The sequence below is a fragment of the Arvicanthis niloticus genome, chromosome 11 (assembly GCF_011762505.2).
Source record: "Arvicanthis niloticus isolate mArvNil1 chromosome 11, mArvNil1.pat.X, whole genome shotgun sequence".
Taxonomy (NCBI): domain Eukaryota; kingdom Metazoa; phylum Chordata; class Mammalia; order Rodentia; family Muridae; genus Arvicanthis; species Arvicanthis niloticus.
This window is the reverse complement of record NC_047668.1, coordinates 56,460,356-56,474,358: the sequence shown is the minus strand read 5'-3', so window position 1 is coordinate 56,474,358 and position 14,003 is coordinate 56,460,356. Positions and strand designations below refer to the sequence as shown.

General features: G+C 42.2%; 2 protein-coding genes across 7 annotated transcripts in view; one reads left to right on the top strand and one right to left on the bottom strand.

The window, feature by feature from the left end:
- Slc30a6 (solute carrier family 30 member 6) overlaps positions 1–12,176 on the top strand; it is a 31,741-nt gene extending 19,565 nt beyond the window's left edge. The window contains exons 11-14 of one of the 2 annotated variants that reach the window (XM_034514237.2): positions 2,821–2,923; positions 5,248–5,295; positions 6,488–6,556; positions 9,829–12,176. In XM_034514237.2, coding sequence (XP_034370128.1) covers positions 2,821–2,923; positions 5,248–5,295; positions 6,488–6,556; positions 9,829–10,326 — 718 coding nt within the window. In that variant the 3' untranslated portion in view covers positions 10,327–12,176. The remainder of the gene's footprint in view (positions 1–2,820; positions 2,924–5,247; positions 5,296–6,487; positions 6,557–9,828) is intronic. The other variant, XM_076942233.1, reaches the window with a different exon arrangement.
- A 137-nt stretch (positions 12,177–12,313) lies between these two features.
- Nlrc4 (NLR family CARD domain containing 4) overlaps positions 12,314–14,003 on the bottom strand; it is a 35,909-nt gene continuing 34,219 nt past the window's right edge. For all 5 annotated transcript variants that reach the window (XM_076942230.1, XM_076942227.1, XM_076942228.1 and 2 more), the window contains one exon: positions 12,314–13,734. In XM_076942230.1, the coding sequence (XP_076798345.1) occupies positions 13,418–13,734 (317 nt within the window). In that variant the 3' untranslated portion in view covers positions 12,314–13,417. The remainder of the gene's footprint in view (positions 13,735–14,003) is intronic.

Below are 14,003 nucleotides of genomic sequence, written 5' to 3'. Positions count from 1 at the left end.
GGCAATTATGTTTTTGTTTACTGCCTCTGAAAGGATTTCCCAAATCTTTTTTTCTAACCAGATTTATGTTGAATTCCAAAACAGTGTGTCATTTCTTTATTAATATTAATTTGTGTGTGTGCCAGCATCTGTGTGACAGTCAGGACAACTCTGGGAAGCCTGTGCTTGCTCACCTTCCAGCTTGTTGAAACAGGGTCTCTCACATGTGCAGCATGCTGCAGGCTTGCTAGCCCTGAGCTCTGGGTGATAGTCCCCTCCACCCCCTACCCGCCGCCATCTCTGCCTCCATCTCCCTGTGAGAATACTGGGACACAGTACAGATGTGGGTCACCACATCCAGTCTATTACATGAGTTTAGTGATCCATGTCAGGTCATTAGGCTTGAGAGGCATCTCCCTGGCCCTGACACTTTACCTGGCCCTGACACTTTAATTGCTTCTTTTTTTTTTTGTTTTGTTTTGTATTTTGTTTTTTTGAGACAGGGTTTCTCTGTGTAGCCCTGGCTGTCCTGGAACTCACTCTGTAGACCAGGCTGGCCTCGAACTCAGAAATCCGCCTGCCTCTGCCTCCCAAGTGCTGGGATTAAAGGCGTGTGCCACCACCGCCTGGCCTTTAATTGCTTCTTATTCTAGCCATTTTACAGCATACAGTTTGGCGACGTTAAGTACGTTCATGTTTCTGTACAGTCATCATTACCATCTACCATTAGTCTCCTTCATCCCTAACTGAAACTATTTTATCTAAATAATACCTCTGTTCCCCTTCTCAGGATCCCTGGTAACCATTCTACACTCTGCCTCTTTTTTTTTAACTACAATATAAGTGCAGCATATGATCATGTTTTATAACTGGCTTGTTTCTTACAACAGTGTTTTCGCTGTTCATCCATGTTGTGTATATCTCTGTTTCCTTCTTTTTTGAGGCTAAATCCCACATTTTCTTTACCCATTCACCTGCCAGAGAACATCTGGATTGATTCCACCTTTTGGATGCCCACTAATGCCACTGTGAGCTGAGGTATACAGATACCCACTTCAGTCCCTGCTTCTATATCTTGGTGGTATCCACTGTGAGGTAGATTGGCTATAGCATGTGAGTTTGCAGGGGCCTCCATGCATTCTTTAATGCCTGCTTTATGTTCCTCTGTGCTCAGTCTTCCCCAAACCAAAGCCAAACCTGATTCATCCTGAGAATACTCAGGCATTTCTTAGTATGTATTGGTCTCCCCACTTGCCATTTTTGCTGCCCAGATAAAACTACTGTCTTCATCACCATCACTACAATAGTCTCCTGGTCTGTTTTCCTTCTCATCCATCTCTGGTCATTTCCACATTACTGCTAATGTCACCATCATCTTTCTGGATCAGCAGTAGGGTTTTCTAGTCTCAAATCCATTTGTTAAATATTGAAGGTATTTAGCTTGGGGTCCTGTGTAGTCAGCCCTCTACAGACCTTACCAGCATCACCGTATGGACCACAGGGTCCACTTGTGCATCATGGATTTCAGCTCCTGGCCCTTGTTGCTTCACTCTCTGGAATATCCTCCTCCCATCTTTCGCTCAGCTCAAAGATCAACTCCTTTTTTTCTTTAATTTTATGTGTAAGAATGTTTTGTCTGCATGCATATCTGTACACCATGTATGTGCCTAGTGCCCTTGAAAGCCAGAAAGGGCATTGGATGTTCTGGGAGTGCAATTACAGACAGCTGTGAGCCACCATGTGGGTGCCAGGACTGGAACCCGAGTCTGCTGGAAAAGCTGCAGGTGCTTTCAGCTGCTGAGCCATCTCTCCAGTTCTAGCTTTTCTGAATTACCCCCACCTTGGTAGCCTCATTTCGCATTCTCTTTGTCAACAATGCCCTCTAGAGACTTGTACTTGGTCATTGCTATTACTTTATTTATTAGGTTTTCACAAGGAGGTCTCAGGTAGCCCAGGGTGACCTGAGACTTGCCACTTAGCCAAGATAAACCTTTAACCCTGGATCTTCCCCACTTTCACCTCCCAAATGCTGGGGTACTGGTATGTGCCATGCCCAGTGTGCAGAGTGCCTCACTGTGGTGTCCTTGTGTGCACTCTGCTCCTTGTGTGGCAGATGCTGTGTCTTATCCCTGTTTCTATTCCAAGCATAGCGGGAAGTAAAAGTGTTCCAATTCAGCTTGTAGCAGTTAGCACTGTGGCCTGTCTCGTTAGGAGAGCTTCATTTCAGAGTTGATGTGACACAGCTCTTCAGCTGTGATGTCACCATCACATATTCCTGGGAAACTTTGAAATTTTTTATTTGTTGGTTTTGTTTTTTTGAGACAGGGTTTCTCTGTGCAGCCCTGGCTGTCCTAGAACTCGCTCTGTAGACCAGCCTGACCCTGAACTTAGAGATCTGCCTGCTGACTGCTGACTGCTGGCTTTAAAAGTGTGCACTGCCACCACCGGGCTAGTTCTGAAGTTTTTAATGCAAGAATTATTGAGTGCAAAATGCCTAAAAACACAGATGAAAGTCCTTTGTCACCTGTCAGGTTATCAGTTGAAGTCTCTGACTTAAGTCTAAATTCTTTCTGGTGTCAGGTACACTTAAAGGAGAAGTAAAGGAAAGATCATCTGTCTTATCTCTCCTTATACTGATATCACAGTTATTTCACTAAGAGTTCTAAAAGCCGACCCTTTGGAGTTCGGTTGCCCCCGCCCCGCCCCAGAGGTGCTCTCTTGACAGTAGTAGCTGTTGTGGTTATTTTCTAAGAATTGTTCTTGATAATTAATTTTTGGCAGATTATTAAATTGTCAGGTGACATTTAAGATTGTGAATTTAAGATTGTGGTTTCCTTGCAGTAATTACTTTGCTGTAGACACTGCATCAGCGATCGCCATTGCCCTGATGACATTTGGCACCATGTACCCCATGAGTGTGTACAGCGGGAAAGTGCTTCTCCAGGTGAGGCTCCTGTTTTCACTGGGTACACTTGTCTAATGTGAGCCCTGTTCTCCTCCCAGCTCGGTGTGCCTTGCAGCAGAGCCCTTAGCAATGAAGCCGGACAATAACCCCTGAACTCATTTAGGAGAAATGGGTTGGAATTTCATTGCCATGTGATAATTTAGGCTCAGACTCTTCTATGTTCCTGTTACATGCAATTATAAATTTGTAATTGTTCTAGTCATATTTTAAGTGGAAATAATGCTATTTAAATATTTTTTCAATATTTCTTTGGGTAAATATAATCTGGGTTTTATGCATAGTCTATTTACGATTGTTTTCTTTTTTCCTGTCATTGGATCATCATAGTGACAATTTGGGTATTAAAATAATATAAACAGGTTTCCCAGAACTAGGTGCCCCTGCGTCCTATTGTTAGTGATAAAGACGACATAATCCTCATGTCATACTATACTCTAAATGAATGTTACTTTTCTATTTCTTACATACTTTTTGTTAGTTTGTTGGTTGGTTCTTTTTTCTTCATTTTATTTATTTTTGTATTTCACTTTCTTTATTCATCTACTTATAGTTTTTCTTTTTGAGACAGTGTTTCACTTTGTAGTCCAGGCTGGCCTGGAACTCACAGAGGCCCACCTGCCTCTTCCCCCTCTCTCCAGTGCTAGCATTAAAGGTGTTAGCCCCCATGCCCAGCCTGCTATTTTAGTGTGTGTGTGTGTGTGTGTGTGTGTGTGTGTGTGTGTGTGTGTGTGTGTGTACTTGAGTATCTGTGTGTGTGCCTTGTGCAGGGAGAGTTCTCAGGTATCAGGAGAGAATTCAGATATCCTGAAACTGGAATTATAGGCAATTGTGAGTTTCTGTGTGGATGCTGGGAACCTAACTGTGGTCCTCTACAGAAATAGTAAGCACGCTTGTTTTTTGTTTTTTGTTTTTTTTTTTTTTTGAGACGTGCTTTCATCATTGCCTTCACTGTCTTGGAATTCACTGTGTAGATCAGACTGGCCTCTAAGTCACAGAATTCCTCCTGAAGGTGTGTCTCACCACAGCATTAAGCACATGCATAACCACTGAGCTGTCCGTCACTCAGCCCCGTGGTGGTTGGTTCCTTAGTCTCATTGGATTCTAGAGAAAGCAGCTTTGTCTGTGTGGTGTATTCCTCCCTGGGAGCCCCTCCCACTCTCAGCCAGTTTTCTCCTTAATCTGTTTTTGCTCATGACAGAAGCCATCTAGGAAAGGCTAAAAGCACACAAATAAATAAATTTATAATCAAGGAAAAGCATTCATTCTAGGTCAGGTCCAAGGCTGAAGCCACAGGTGTGCCCAAAGTAAGGCCATGTGAAACTGTTGCTGTGAACTTATAATGAGCTTATAGAATGAAGCACTGCTTTGAATTTACTATCAGCAGCCTTCTGTAGCTCCTCTTATATATAACATTTTATCTATGAGGTAATTGTCTAAAGAGCTTTTGTGTAAGAAAGTATAAAAAGGCCAGAGAGAAATAAGGTGGTAGCTTGGGGGCTCTGCCTCATCCATCCAAATGTATGTGTGTGGCATTTGGGGCTCAGCCCCGTGCACCGATAAATAAATAAATAAATAAATAAATAAATAAATAAAATTTTATATGTGTGTATATGTATGTGTTATGTATATATATATACATGTGTATATATATGTGTATATATATATATATATGTAAGTATCCATGAACATTTGTGGTATTAATGAAACATGTAGTTGGGTCTGGCCAAAGTGTGTGTGTGTGTGTCTGTCTGTCTGTCTTTCTGTCTATGAGTATGTCTGCGTAAATTATTTTTTTTTTCTTTTCTCTCTGGTTTATGAATAGTAAACCAGTTCCAAGCCTCTCTCCTGCCCAGAGAGAGGTCCTTGAGCCAGAAAGAAAGGGGCCCTGGCAATTAAGCCTTTTTTTTCTTCCTTCATCCCCTGCTGCTGCCAGCAGGAGTTTATTACCAGAAACCAGCAGCATTATGCCACAGAATAGTCAGAAACCAGCACTTATTAGCACAAAATAGTAAAAGAGAGTTACAAGGCCAGAGATCACCAGTCTTTGACCTTCATTCAAGCTGGGTCTCACCTTCTACCATTCATTCTAAAGGCCAGAGCAGGAGCAAAAACAAAACAAACAACATATATGTGGGCCAGTCAGTGATGTCGTTAGGCCAGTGAGGCCTCTCTTCCCTAACTCATAATAGGACATGTCAAAGGCTGGTGTGAAATCCATTTGTGGGTGTTAGGGGAGCATCAGAACCATTATTGCAAAGTTAATTTCTCCCTAGGCCAATCATATTTTATTTTATTTTTTTTAGACAACACCACCTCATGTTATTGGTCAGTTGGACAAACTGATTAGAGAGGTAAGTTGAAATAGTAAATACATTTATCTTTCAAAATTATGTTAGGGAAACAAAAAGGTGGGTATGTATAATATATTCAACTATAGAATTTTATTCTAGCAGAGTTTGTGTGTGTTATACTAACAATAAAAGCTATAACGTAAGGCCAAACATAGAAAAAATGAAGGGGCTAGAGAGATGGCTCAGAGGTTAAGAACACTGATTGTTCTTCTGGAGGTCCTGAGTTCAATTCCCAGCAACCACATGGTGGCTCACAACCATCTGTAATGGGATCCAATGTTTTCTTCTGATGTGTCTGAAGGCAGCAGTGGTGTAACTCATATGCATATAAAAAAAAGAAAAATCTAAGAAACTGCTCAATTTAGAAGACAAATTGACCTGAAGTAAATATAGAAGATTATGGTTGGAAGACATTGTATAAGTTGAATAAGTGATCTTTCTCACTCTTTGAGTAAAGACAAAAGTCCAGGTCTACATGTTGATCCACCCAGATTCTCAGTTTACAGGTTATTTTCTTTTGTTAGAAGAAGAAGGAAGATCATTGGTTTGGATGTTGACACTGTTCTTGGTTATCAGTATTTGAAAGGCCACTTTTTCCAACGCAGCTGCCTGTGTGTCTCAAGCTGAAACCTGGCCCTGAGCACGTCTCTGTTGTCTCTGTCCTCATGGCCCTGGAATTTACTCAATGGCCTTACATTCAAACAGAGGCTTGTTATAGCAGCATCCAGGGAAAGAAACAACCAGTTTGTGCACACACTCCCATGCACGCCTTTAAAAAGAAACCTGGTACCACAAATGATTGTCATAAATATGTCTACTTTGTTCAAAAACAAAACCATAAAATGTAAAGCACTGAACAATCTGCCCCTGACCCAGGACGGGCCATTCTGGGTCAGGACTAAACAAACAGGAGTCATCAGAGACTTCTGATAGCTAGTGCCTGTCCTTGGTCAGGGCTTAGCCATATCGTTTCTTTTTTCTTTTTTTCTTTTTTTACTCTGTAGACCAGGCTGGCCTCGAACTCAGAAATCCGCCTGCCTCTGCCTCCCAAGTGCTGGGATTAAAGGCGTGCGCCACCACCGCCCGGCTAGCCGTGTTGTTTCTAGGCTGACAGCAAGCTTGTAATGTAACTGGACTACTACACTGCTCTGTGTGATGTAGGTAACTGTTAAACTGTTCTGTGTTTGGCTAGGTGTCTACCTTGGATGGAGTACTGGAAGTCCGAAATGAGCACTTCTGGACCCTTGGGTTTGGCTCATTGGTATGTCTTCTACAAGTTAGTTTAGTGTGACTTAAACATGGTTTTTAAAACTTGAATAGTGTTTTGTTAAATTTCTCATGGTGGGGGACTAGAGAGTTGGTTCAGTGTTTAAGAACACTTGCTCTTGCAGAGGACCTGGCACCTACTTGGTAGCTCACAACTGTGTATTAAGTCCAGTCCCAGGAGAGCCTCAACAGGCAACAGACACGCATGCCAGCAAAGCACGCATATACACAATAGTAAGATAAAGCTAAAAAGGGTTTTTTTAATGTTGGGGCTAGAGAGAAGGTTCAGTGGTCAAGAGCACTGGCTGCCCTTCCAGAAGACCTAGGCTCCATGCCCAGCATCCACGTGGTGGCTCACCTCTCTGCTGGCCTCCTCAGGCACCAGCACACACGTAGTGCACACACATATGCAAGCAAAACACTCATGCACACAAAATTAAATAAATCTTTAAATTTTTTTCATGGATGCTTTGACTTTCCTTTATGTTTAATGGCATCTAATTTTTTTTAAAGATTTATTTATTTTATGTATGTAAATACACCGTTGCTCTCTTCAGACACACCCGAAGAGGTTATCAGATCCCACTACAGATGGTTGTGAGCTACCGTGTGGTTGCTGACAATTGAACTCAGGACTTCTGGGAAAGCAGTCAGTGCTCTTAACCTCTGAGCCATTTCTCCAACCTGGCATCTAAATATTGATGGCCTCGGTTTAATTGAGAGTGAAGCGTCTTTTTTCTTTCTTTTCTTTTCTTTTCTTTTTTTTTTTTTTTTAATTTAACCTCAAAACTACTGCATGTGTTGTTGTTGTTGTTGAAATTGAATCTAGGACCTCTTGTCTCATAGTTTTCCCTGTCTTTAAGCACTCTCCTACTACATGTTTCTGTTTGTTTTTCTTTCATGACGGCATGTCATTCCGCAGACTAGGCTGTTCTTGAACACCCGTGGAGCAGGCCAGCCTTGCACTACAAGGCTGAATATGGAGACTCCAGGTGTACACCATCACCTCAGCACCCTGGCTTACATGGCTTTTTGGTTGTTTGGTGGTTGTTGTTTTTGTTTTGTTTTGTTTTGTTTTGTTTTAAGACAGGTCACTCTACGTAGCCATGGTTGTCCTGGAACTCTGTAGAGACCAGGCTGACCTCAAATTCACAGAGATCCACCCACTTCTGCTCCTGAATGCTGGGGTGAAAAGCCTGGTCTGTTACTTGTTTTTATGCCTTTCTGAACTGTGAACCAATGAGTGGTGGTACACATATGAACTAAGTACATACATACTTAGAGCAGTGCACAGGAGCACATAAGGTTCTAAAGAAGAGGTGTTGTCTTTCTCCTGACCCTAGTCCTGTAGACCTACCCTCCCCCACCCTTTGTCTCTGCTGTGCTGTTTGGATTCTCTTCCCAGTTCTGAATGTGGGCCTTTGTCTTAGAAAGGAGCTGTGATTGGTTGGTTAGTTTTGCAAGCTTACAGGGCTCTGGCTATTGCAGAACTGCAGATCTCATTGCAGACCCAGTGTGCTCTCCCACCAGGAAGTGGACCAGAGCCCTTCTGGTTTCGGCTGCCTTTCTCAGATTGCCTGTCTAAGATTTCTGTTCAGTAGCTATCACCTAACTGCTTTGGGGTTTTTAGGGCAGTCGGTGTCTCCAGTTCTTCCTTGTGCTTCCTCTTGCACAGTTCTGATACCTTACAGGTCTTATAGCTTATTGCTTGCAATTTCATAGGTGCCATAGCACTTAGATTTTTAACACCTGTTCATAGGTCTCAGTTCTGCTGTCATAGTGTCTCAGTGTTTGTGGAAACATTTGGGCATTTCAAAAACTGCTGCTGTCATTTGTATGTGTATGTATGTATGTTGGTATGTGTATGTATGTGTGTATGTTTGTATATACGTGTATGTATGTATACATGTTTGTGTGTATGTATATGTGTGTTTGTATGTGTTGTGGTGCTTGGGATCACACTCAGGGCACTGTATATGATAGACAAGTACTCTGCCACAAAGACACACCCCTGGGCTCCCCAGTATATATTTTAACGATTTTAGAGTTTATATAAATAAAACACACTCTCTCATACTCCCTTGACAGTCTGCAATGCTCATCTTAGGTTGTTTTCCAATTTACCCATTTACATAGGCTGTAATGAACAGCTCTGTGAAATACTTCTCACAAATACCCATGATTATTCTTTAAGATTCATTTTTAAGTAGGTGGTGCACACCTTTAATCTCAACACTCAGAAGGCAAAGGCATGTGAAATTCTGTGAGTTCCAAGCCAGCCTGGTCATCGTAGCCAAGTTCCAGGCTAAACCAAGGCTACATAGCAAGACTTGTCTCAAAAAAACAAATGAACAATTAGTTTTCCTAAGTAAGCTTTGTGAAATACAGAATAATCAAAGGTTTATGGCTGTTAATGCAGCTTAATAAATTGCCTTGCAGAATGGCTATGCCAACTAACAGTCGCTGGCAGTGCACTTTCATGTGTATGTGTACATTGTGTGTGTGTGTGTGTGTGTGTGTGTGTGTGTGTGTGTAGGTGCATAGAGGCCTAAGTTGATGTCAGGTATCTTTCTTATCGCTTGCTAAATTACATTTTGAGATGGTGGGGTCTCTCAGTTGAGCCAAGGCTGGTCTCACGTTCACTGAGATCCTCCTGCCTCTGCCTCACACTTGCACCACCACAGCCCACCTCTTTTTCTGCTTTTTGAAATTTCATTTAGTTATGAGCTCTGGGTCAGACACAGTTGTGTTCTCAAATCTTCAACAACTGTAATGAAATCCCAGCTTTTCTGCACTTGCATGCTCCGCTGTCCCCAGCGCTGGTGTCTCAGACATGCACGACTGTGCTTGGTTTATGTAGTGCAGGGGATCAAACCCAGGGGCTTGCATGCATCCTGTCAACTGAGCTGCATCTCTACTCACAAATCATTTCGTTAACATTTTACATTGGTAAGTACCTGTAGTAAATAGCAAGATGCCGAACTTTTTCTTATCTTAAAGAAAGTACTAAGTACCAATCAAATTATAAATAAAACAGAATTCTTAGTATTATAATTCTAAGAAGACTTTTAATCGGGTAGGGGTGGCACATACCTTTAATACCAAGTACTTGGGAGGCAGAAGCAGACAGATCTCTGCAAATTGGAGGCCAGCCTGGTCTACAGAGCAAGTTCCAGGATAGCCAGGGCTACACTGAGAAACTCTGTCTCAAAAAAAAAAATTAATAATAATAATTCTAAACCGTCTTTTGTGGTTTTCCTGTTGTAGGCTGGGTCAGTACATGTAAGAATTCGACGAGATGCAAATGAGCAAATGGTCCTTGCTCATGTGACCAACAGGCTGTGCACACTGGTCTCCACTCTGACTGTTCAGATCTTCAAGGATGACTGGATTAGACCTGCCTTATCATCTGGGCCTGTTGCGCCCAATGTCCTAAACTTCTCAGACCATCACGTAATCCCAATGCCTCTGTTAAAGAACACTGATGAGAGGACACCTGTCACATCAACACCAGCCAAGCCCAGCAGCCCACCTCCGGAGTTTGCATTTAATACGCCTGGGAAAAACGTGAGCCCAGTTATTCTCCTGAACACACAGACAAGGCCATATGGTTTGGGTCTTAATCGTGGACACACACCATACAGCAGTGTGTTCAGCCAAGGACTTGCATTTCCAGGAGTTGGAGCAGGCCAGGGATTGAGGCCCACATTCCCACACATACCAAGTAGGTATGGAGTAAACAGGATGGGACAGCCAAGACCTTGACGGACTCTAACTTATTGTCATGGAGAAGATCGACTCTTTGCCTTCCAGTGTATTTAGTAATCCAACTTGCATTGACTGTTCAACCACTTACGTGTCAGATCACTCCAGGCCTGTTCATATTTCATAAAACCTATAAACTATATTTTTGTAAAATGTTCTTGTGCCAGTGAGGTCTTTGAGATGTCATGAGTGTTAGTTAGGCAGGTCTCCTTCAAGAAGTGTGAATGTCAGCTGCTTTGTAGCCTCCTATGGTGTGCTATTCTGGCCTCCAACAGTAAAGCCATGTGGTGGGTGGATCTGCAGCTTCCTAAGAATTCATAATTCCTTCGGTAGAATTTATAAACATGCTTCATGTATGGTGCCCATCAAAGGAAATGAAAACTTAAGTGTCCATTTGAAAAGTAAAGTCTCTTTTATAGCTTTTTTAAGCTTAATTGCTACAGTTTTGGAGGTCCCCCGAGTCATTTGTTAAATAAAAAGTTAAAATTTCTATTGGAAATTGTGAGGCATATTCTACTACATAGCACAACTTAATTATTATTATTGGGCTTTTGAAACAAGGTTTTGCTGCATAGACCAGGCTGGCTTCAAACTCATAATCCTCCTGCCTCAGTGTCCCACATGCTGGGATTTAGGTTTTGAGCCACCATAGAAGTATATCCTAAAATTTTAAGTAACAGGTTTTGAATAAAGAGGGCTTTTTTGTTTGTTTTCATTTACAATTGTAGCATATTTGTATATACCACAGCCAAACACTGAGAATAGGTGATGCCTGTTTATAAATGTCGTCCATTGTTCCCAGTGTTTTATTTTGGTTACAAACACCAAACCTTTGGTAAATGGAATGAGGTTTACAAATCCCAGTTTTCTAGGTTCCATTTAGTCAACTGTGCTTTTGGTTTTGGATGAGAAAGTTTACTGTGTACGTAGTGAGCCAACGGAAAGGAAAAACAGCGAGATGAAGGATGACACCGACGAATCATCCAACAGAAACCTCCGGGAAAGCCCCTTGAGGGCAGCCGGCTGGTTCCTGTAGTGCCCTGGGCAGAGCAGAGTGTCTTGTGAGGGGCCTTCCAAGTAAATCAACAAGTAGCAACGGAGCTCAAGTCATCTATTCGGAGGCTCACGCTGTTCTAGAGACCAGCTGGGGAAGGTAGGGTGGCCAGCTGGTTCCGACTGAGCTCTCTGTACACAGGTGAGCTCCCCCGCCTGAGCACGCAGCTTCAGTCTGCCTCAGCAGCCCTTTTCTATCTTAGGGAAACAATGGCAACCTCTCTTGGATATGGCCCCTCTTCTAGCTACTCTGCAGGACACCGCTTAACTCTAGGGCTGTTGGTTGTTCTGTCATCTCCCTGTTCATGTTAGGGGGACAGCCCATCCCCAGAAAGGGGACCTTGGAAGATGCCTTGAGACAAACACATTTGGGTGTGAACTCGGAGTAGGGGTGACCCCACTTCCATGGCAGCCTCTGCGTGAGCTTAAACACCGTATATGGTAGTAAAGTGACAGAGCGTACATTACATAAACACAATCGCAAAATTTTATTTGGGGTTCATTTTAATAGACAAGTTTTGATTTTTTTCATTTTATGAGCACAACATTTCAAATACATATTTTTTTTGTAGAACTGGACATTTTAGTCAAGATACTTTTAATAGACTTCGTGACTGGACTAGGCAAAAGAATTTTATTCCAATCCTGGTGTACTTGTATATCAAAGTTTGGTAATCATGGGCACGGAAGTCTTTTGTCTTCTCCGAACTCTCTCATTTGTACAGTTAGGGAGGGAAAAGAATGAGTTGATTTGCAAATTATTATCTAAAAATTTATAATTAAATCTGTACAATATATTTCCAATTGCTAAGTAGTTCTATAACCAGAATTCTTTTAACACAACCACAACATACTCAGATTTTTTTTTTTTTTTAACGTGACCATGACATACAGACCTACAGCAGCGCCCTTGAGCCATGAAGTTTGACCAGAAGACAAACTGCAGGCTAACTTCATTCTAGGCGTTTTGCCCCCAACTCTCCCAGATTCTTTGGATTTTTCCATCTTTAGACAAGAGAGATTTTTGTTGTTGTTAGACTTTATGTGAAAGGTGGTTATTTTTGAAAGGTGATAGACAAAAAGATTAGAGCAGGGTATCCCTCATACTATGGTGAAGTACAAAAGAATAAGATACAGTTTTCCTTTCATCCTTGGTTTCTGAGGTCAAAGTTGGAATCACAGTGATCACATGAACTCCTGGGAGACATCCTGAGTTTCAAGCCTCTATTTAAGCAGCTTTTAAATCGCCAATTTTTGCTTGACTACAGATGGGGGGCTGGCCGGGAGCTCAGCAGACAAGGACACTTAATACCACAAAGCCCAGTGACTTGAGTTAAACAAACTCCCACGAGTTGTCCTTTGACCCCTGCAGGTCCACCATGGCATATACATCACACACATACAAATCAATGGTTTTGTTTGGTTTTATTTAAGGATGCCTCTTTCAAATCTGAGAATACTTTTCATGTGAGAACGTACTCTATACATTCCAAAGTGTTTTAATTTAAATAAGCTAAATTAAATAGCATATATGAAGCTTGTTCTCTAGACAATTTGATTTCTTGGTAATTTAGTTGTCATGTATTTATCAAGTACTTGTTGAGTCTATATAGGCCAGGTACTGCACTAAGGACAGATGAACAGGGTATCTCAAGGTTTTGTGACCCAGTATTCTTGGGGCCAAGTAGCACAAACACACAGCTGAAGGTCAGGGAGACTGTCCTGTGTGCGGAGACGAGACCAAACGCGTTTCTCAAGCCCCTTCCCGTTCTTTTTCTTCGTTGACTTCCTTCTTCAAGATTTTTAAAAAGTATTTTAAAATTTTATTTAATGTACATGAGTGTTTTGCCTGCATGGTACCCATAGAGATCAGAAGATGTTGGATCCCCTGGAACTGGAGTTAGGGATGGTTGTGACCCACCTTGTGGGTGCTGCGAATCAAACCCAGGTCCCTTGAAAGAGCAGCCAGTGCTCTTAACCTCTGAGCCAGCTCCACGGCCCCACTTCTGCATGGTTTTTTTTAACAATTCACTGAAAGTCAGGGAGTATTTGGTGGCTTGGGTGCATCAATCACTAGTTTGAAGGTGCCTTGAATAATGCCTACATCGTAGTTGTCAAGCTCCCAGCCTGTGAGCCTTGCCTCTTGCAGCAGAGTTAAGGTAGTTAACACTTGACTCAGCTTCCTCACCAGAGCTGGGTCTGGTAAGAACTCTTCAGTGCTAAAGTCAAAAAACACTAACTGCTTGAGATTCTCAAACGCATCCATGAAGGAAAGCCATCCGTCACTGCTCACGCGGTGTCCCGCCAGATCCAACTGCTGCAAGTGTCTCAGAGGATTCATCTCCAAAAATTCACCTGGGTGAAGAAACTTGTGTTGATTGGACGAAATCCTCATTTAAAATAAAATGAGTCCTACACACACACACACACACACACACACACACACACACACACACACACTGAGTAATTTTTCCATTTTAAAATGACGGTGGTTAGACCAGTGTTGTACCCTGGAAAGGAAGAGCTCCTTCAGGCATTCTATGACCCCCGTTATATTTACAAAGTCTGTTTCCTAATGTCTAAAGCATCGTTACAAGAGTACAGTAGGCAGAGGTGGATGATGT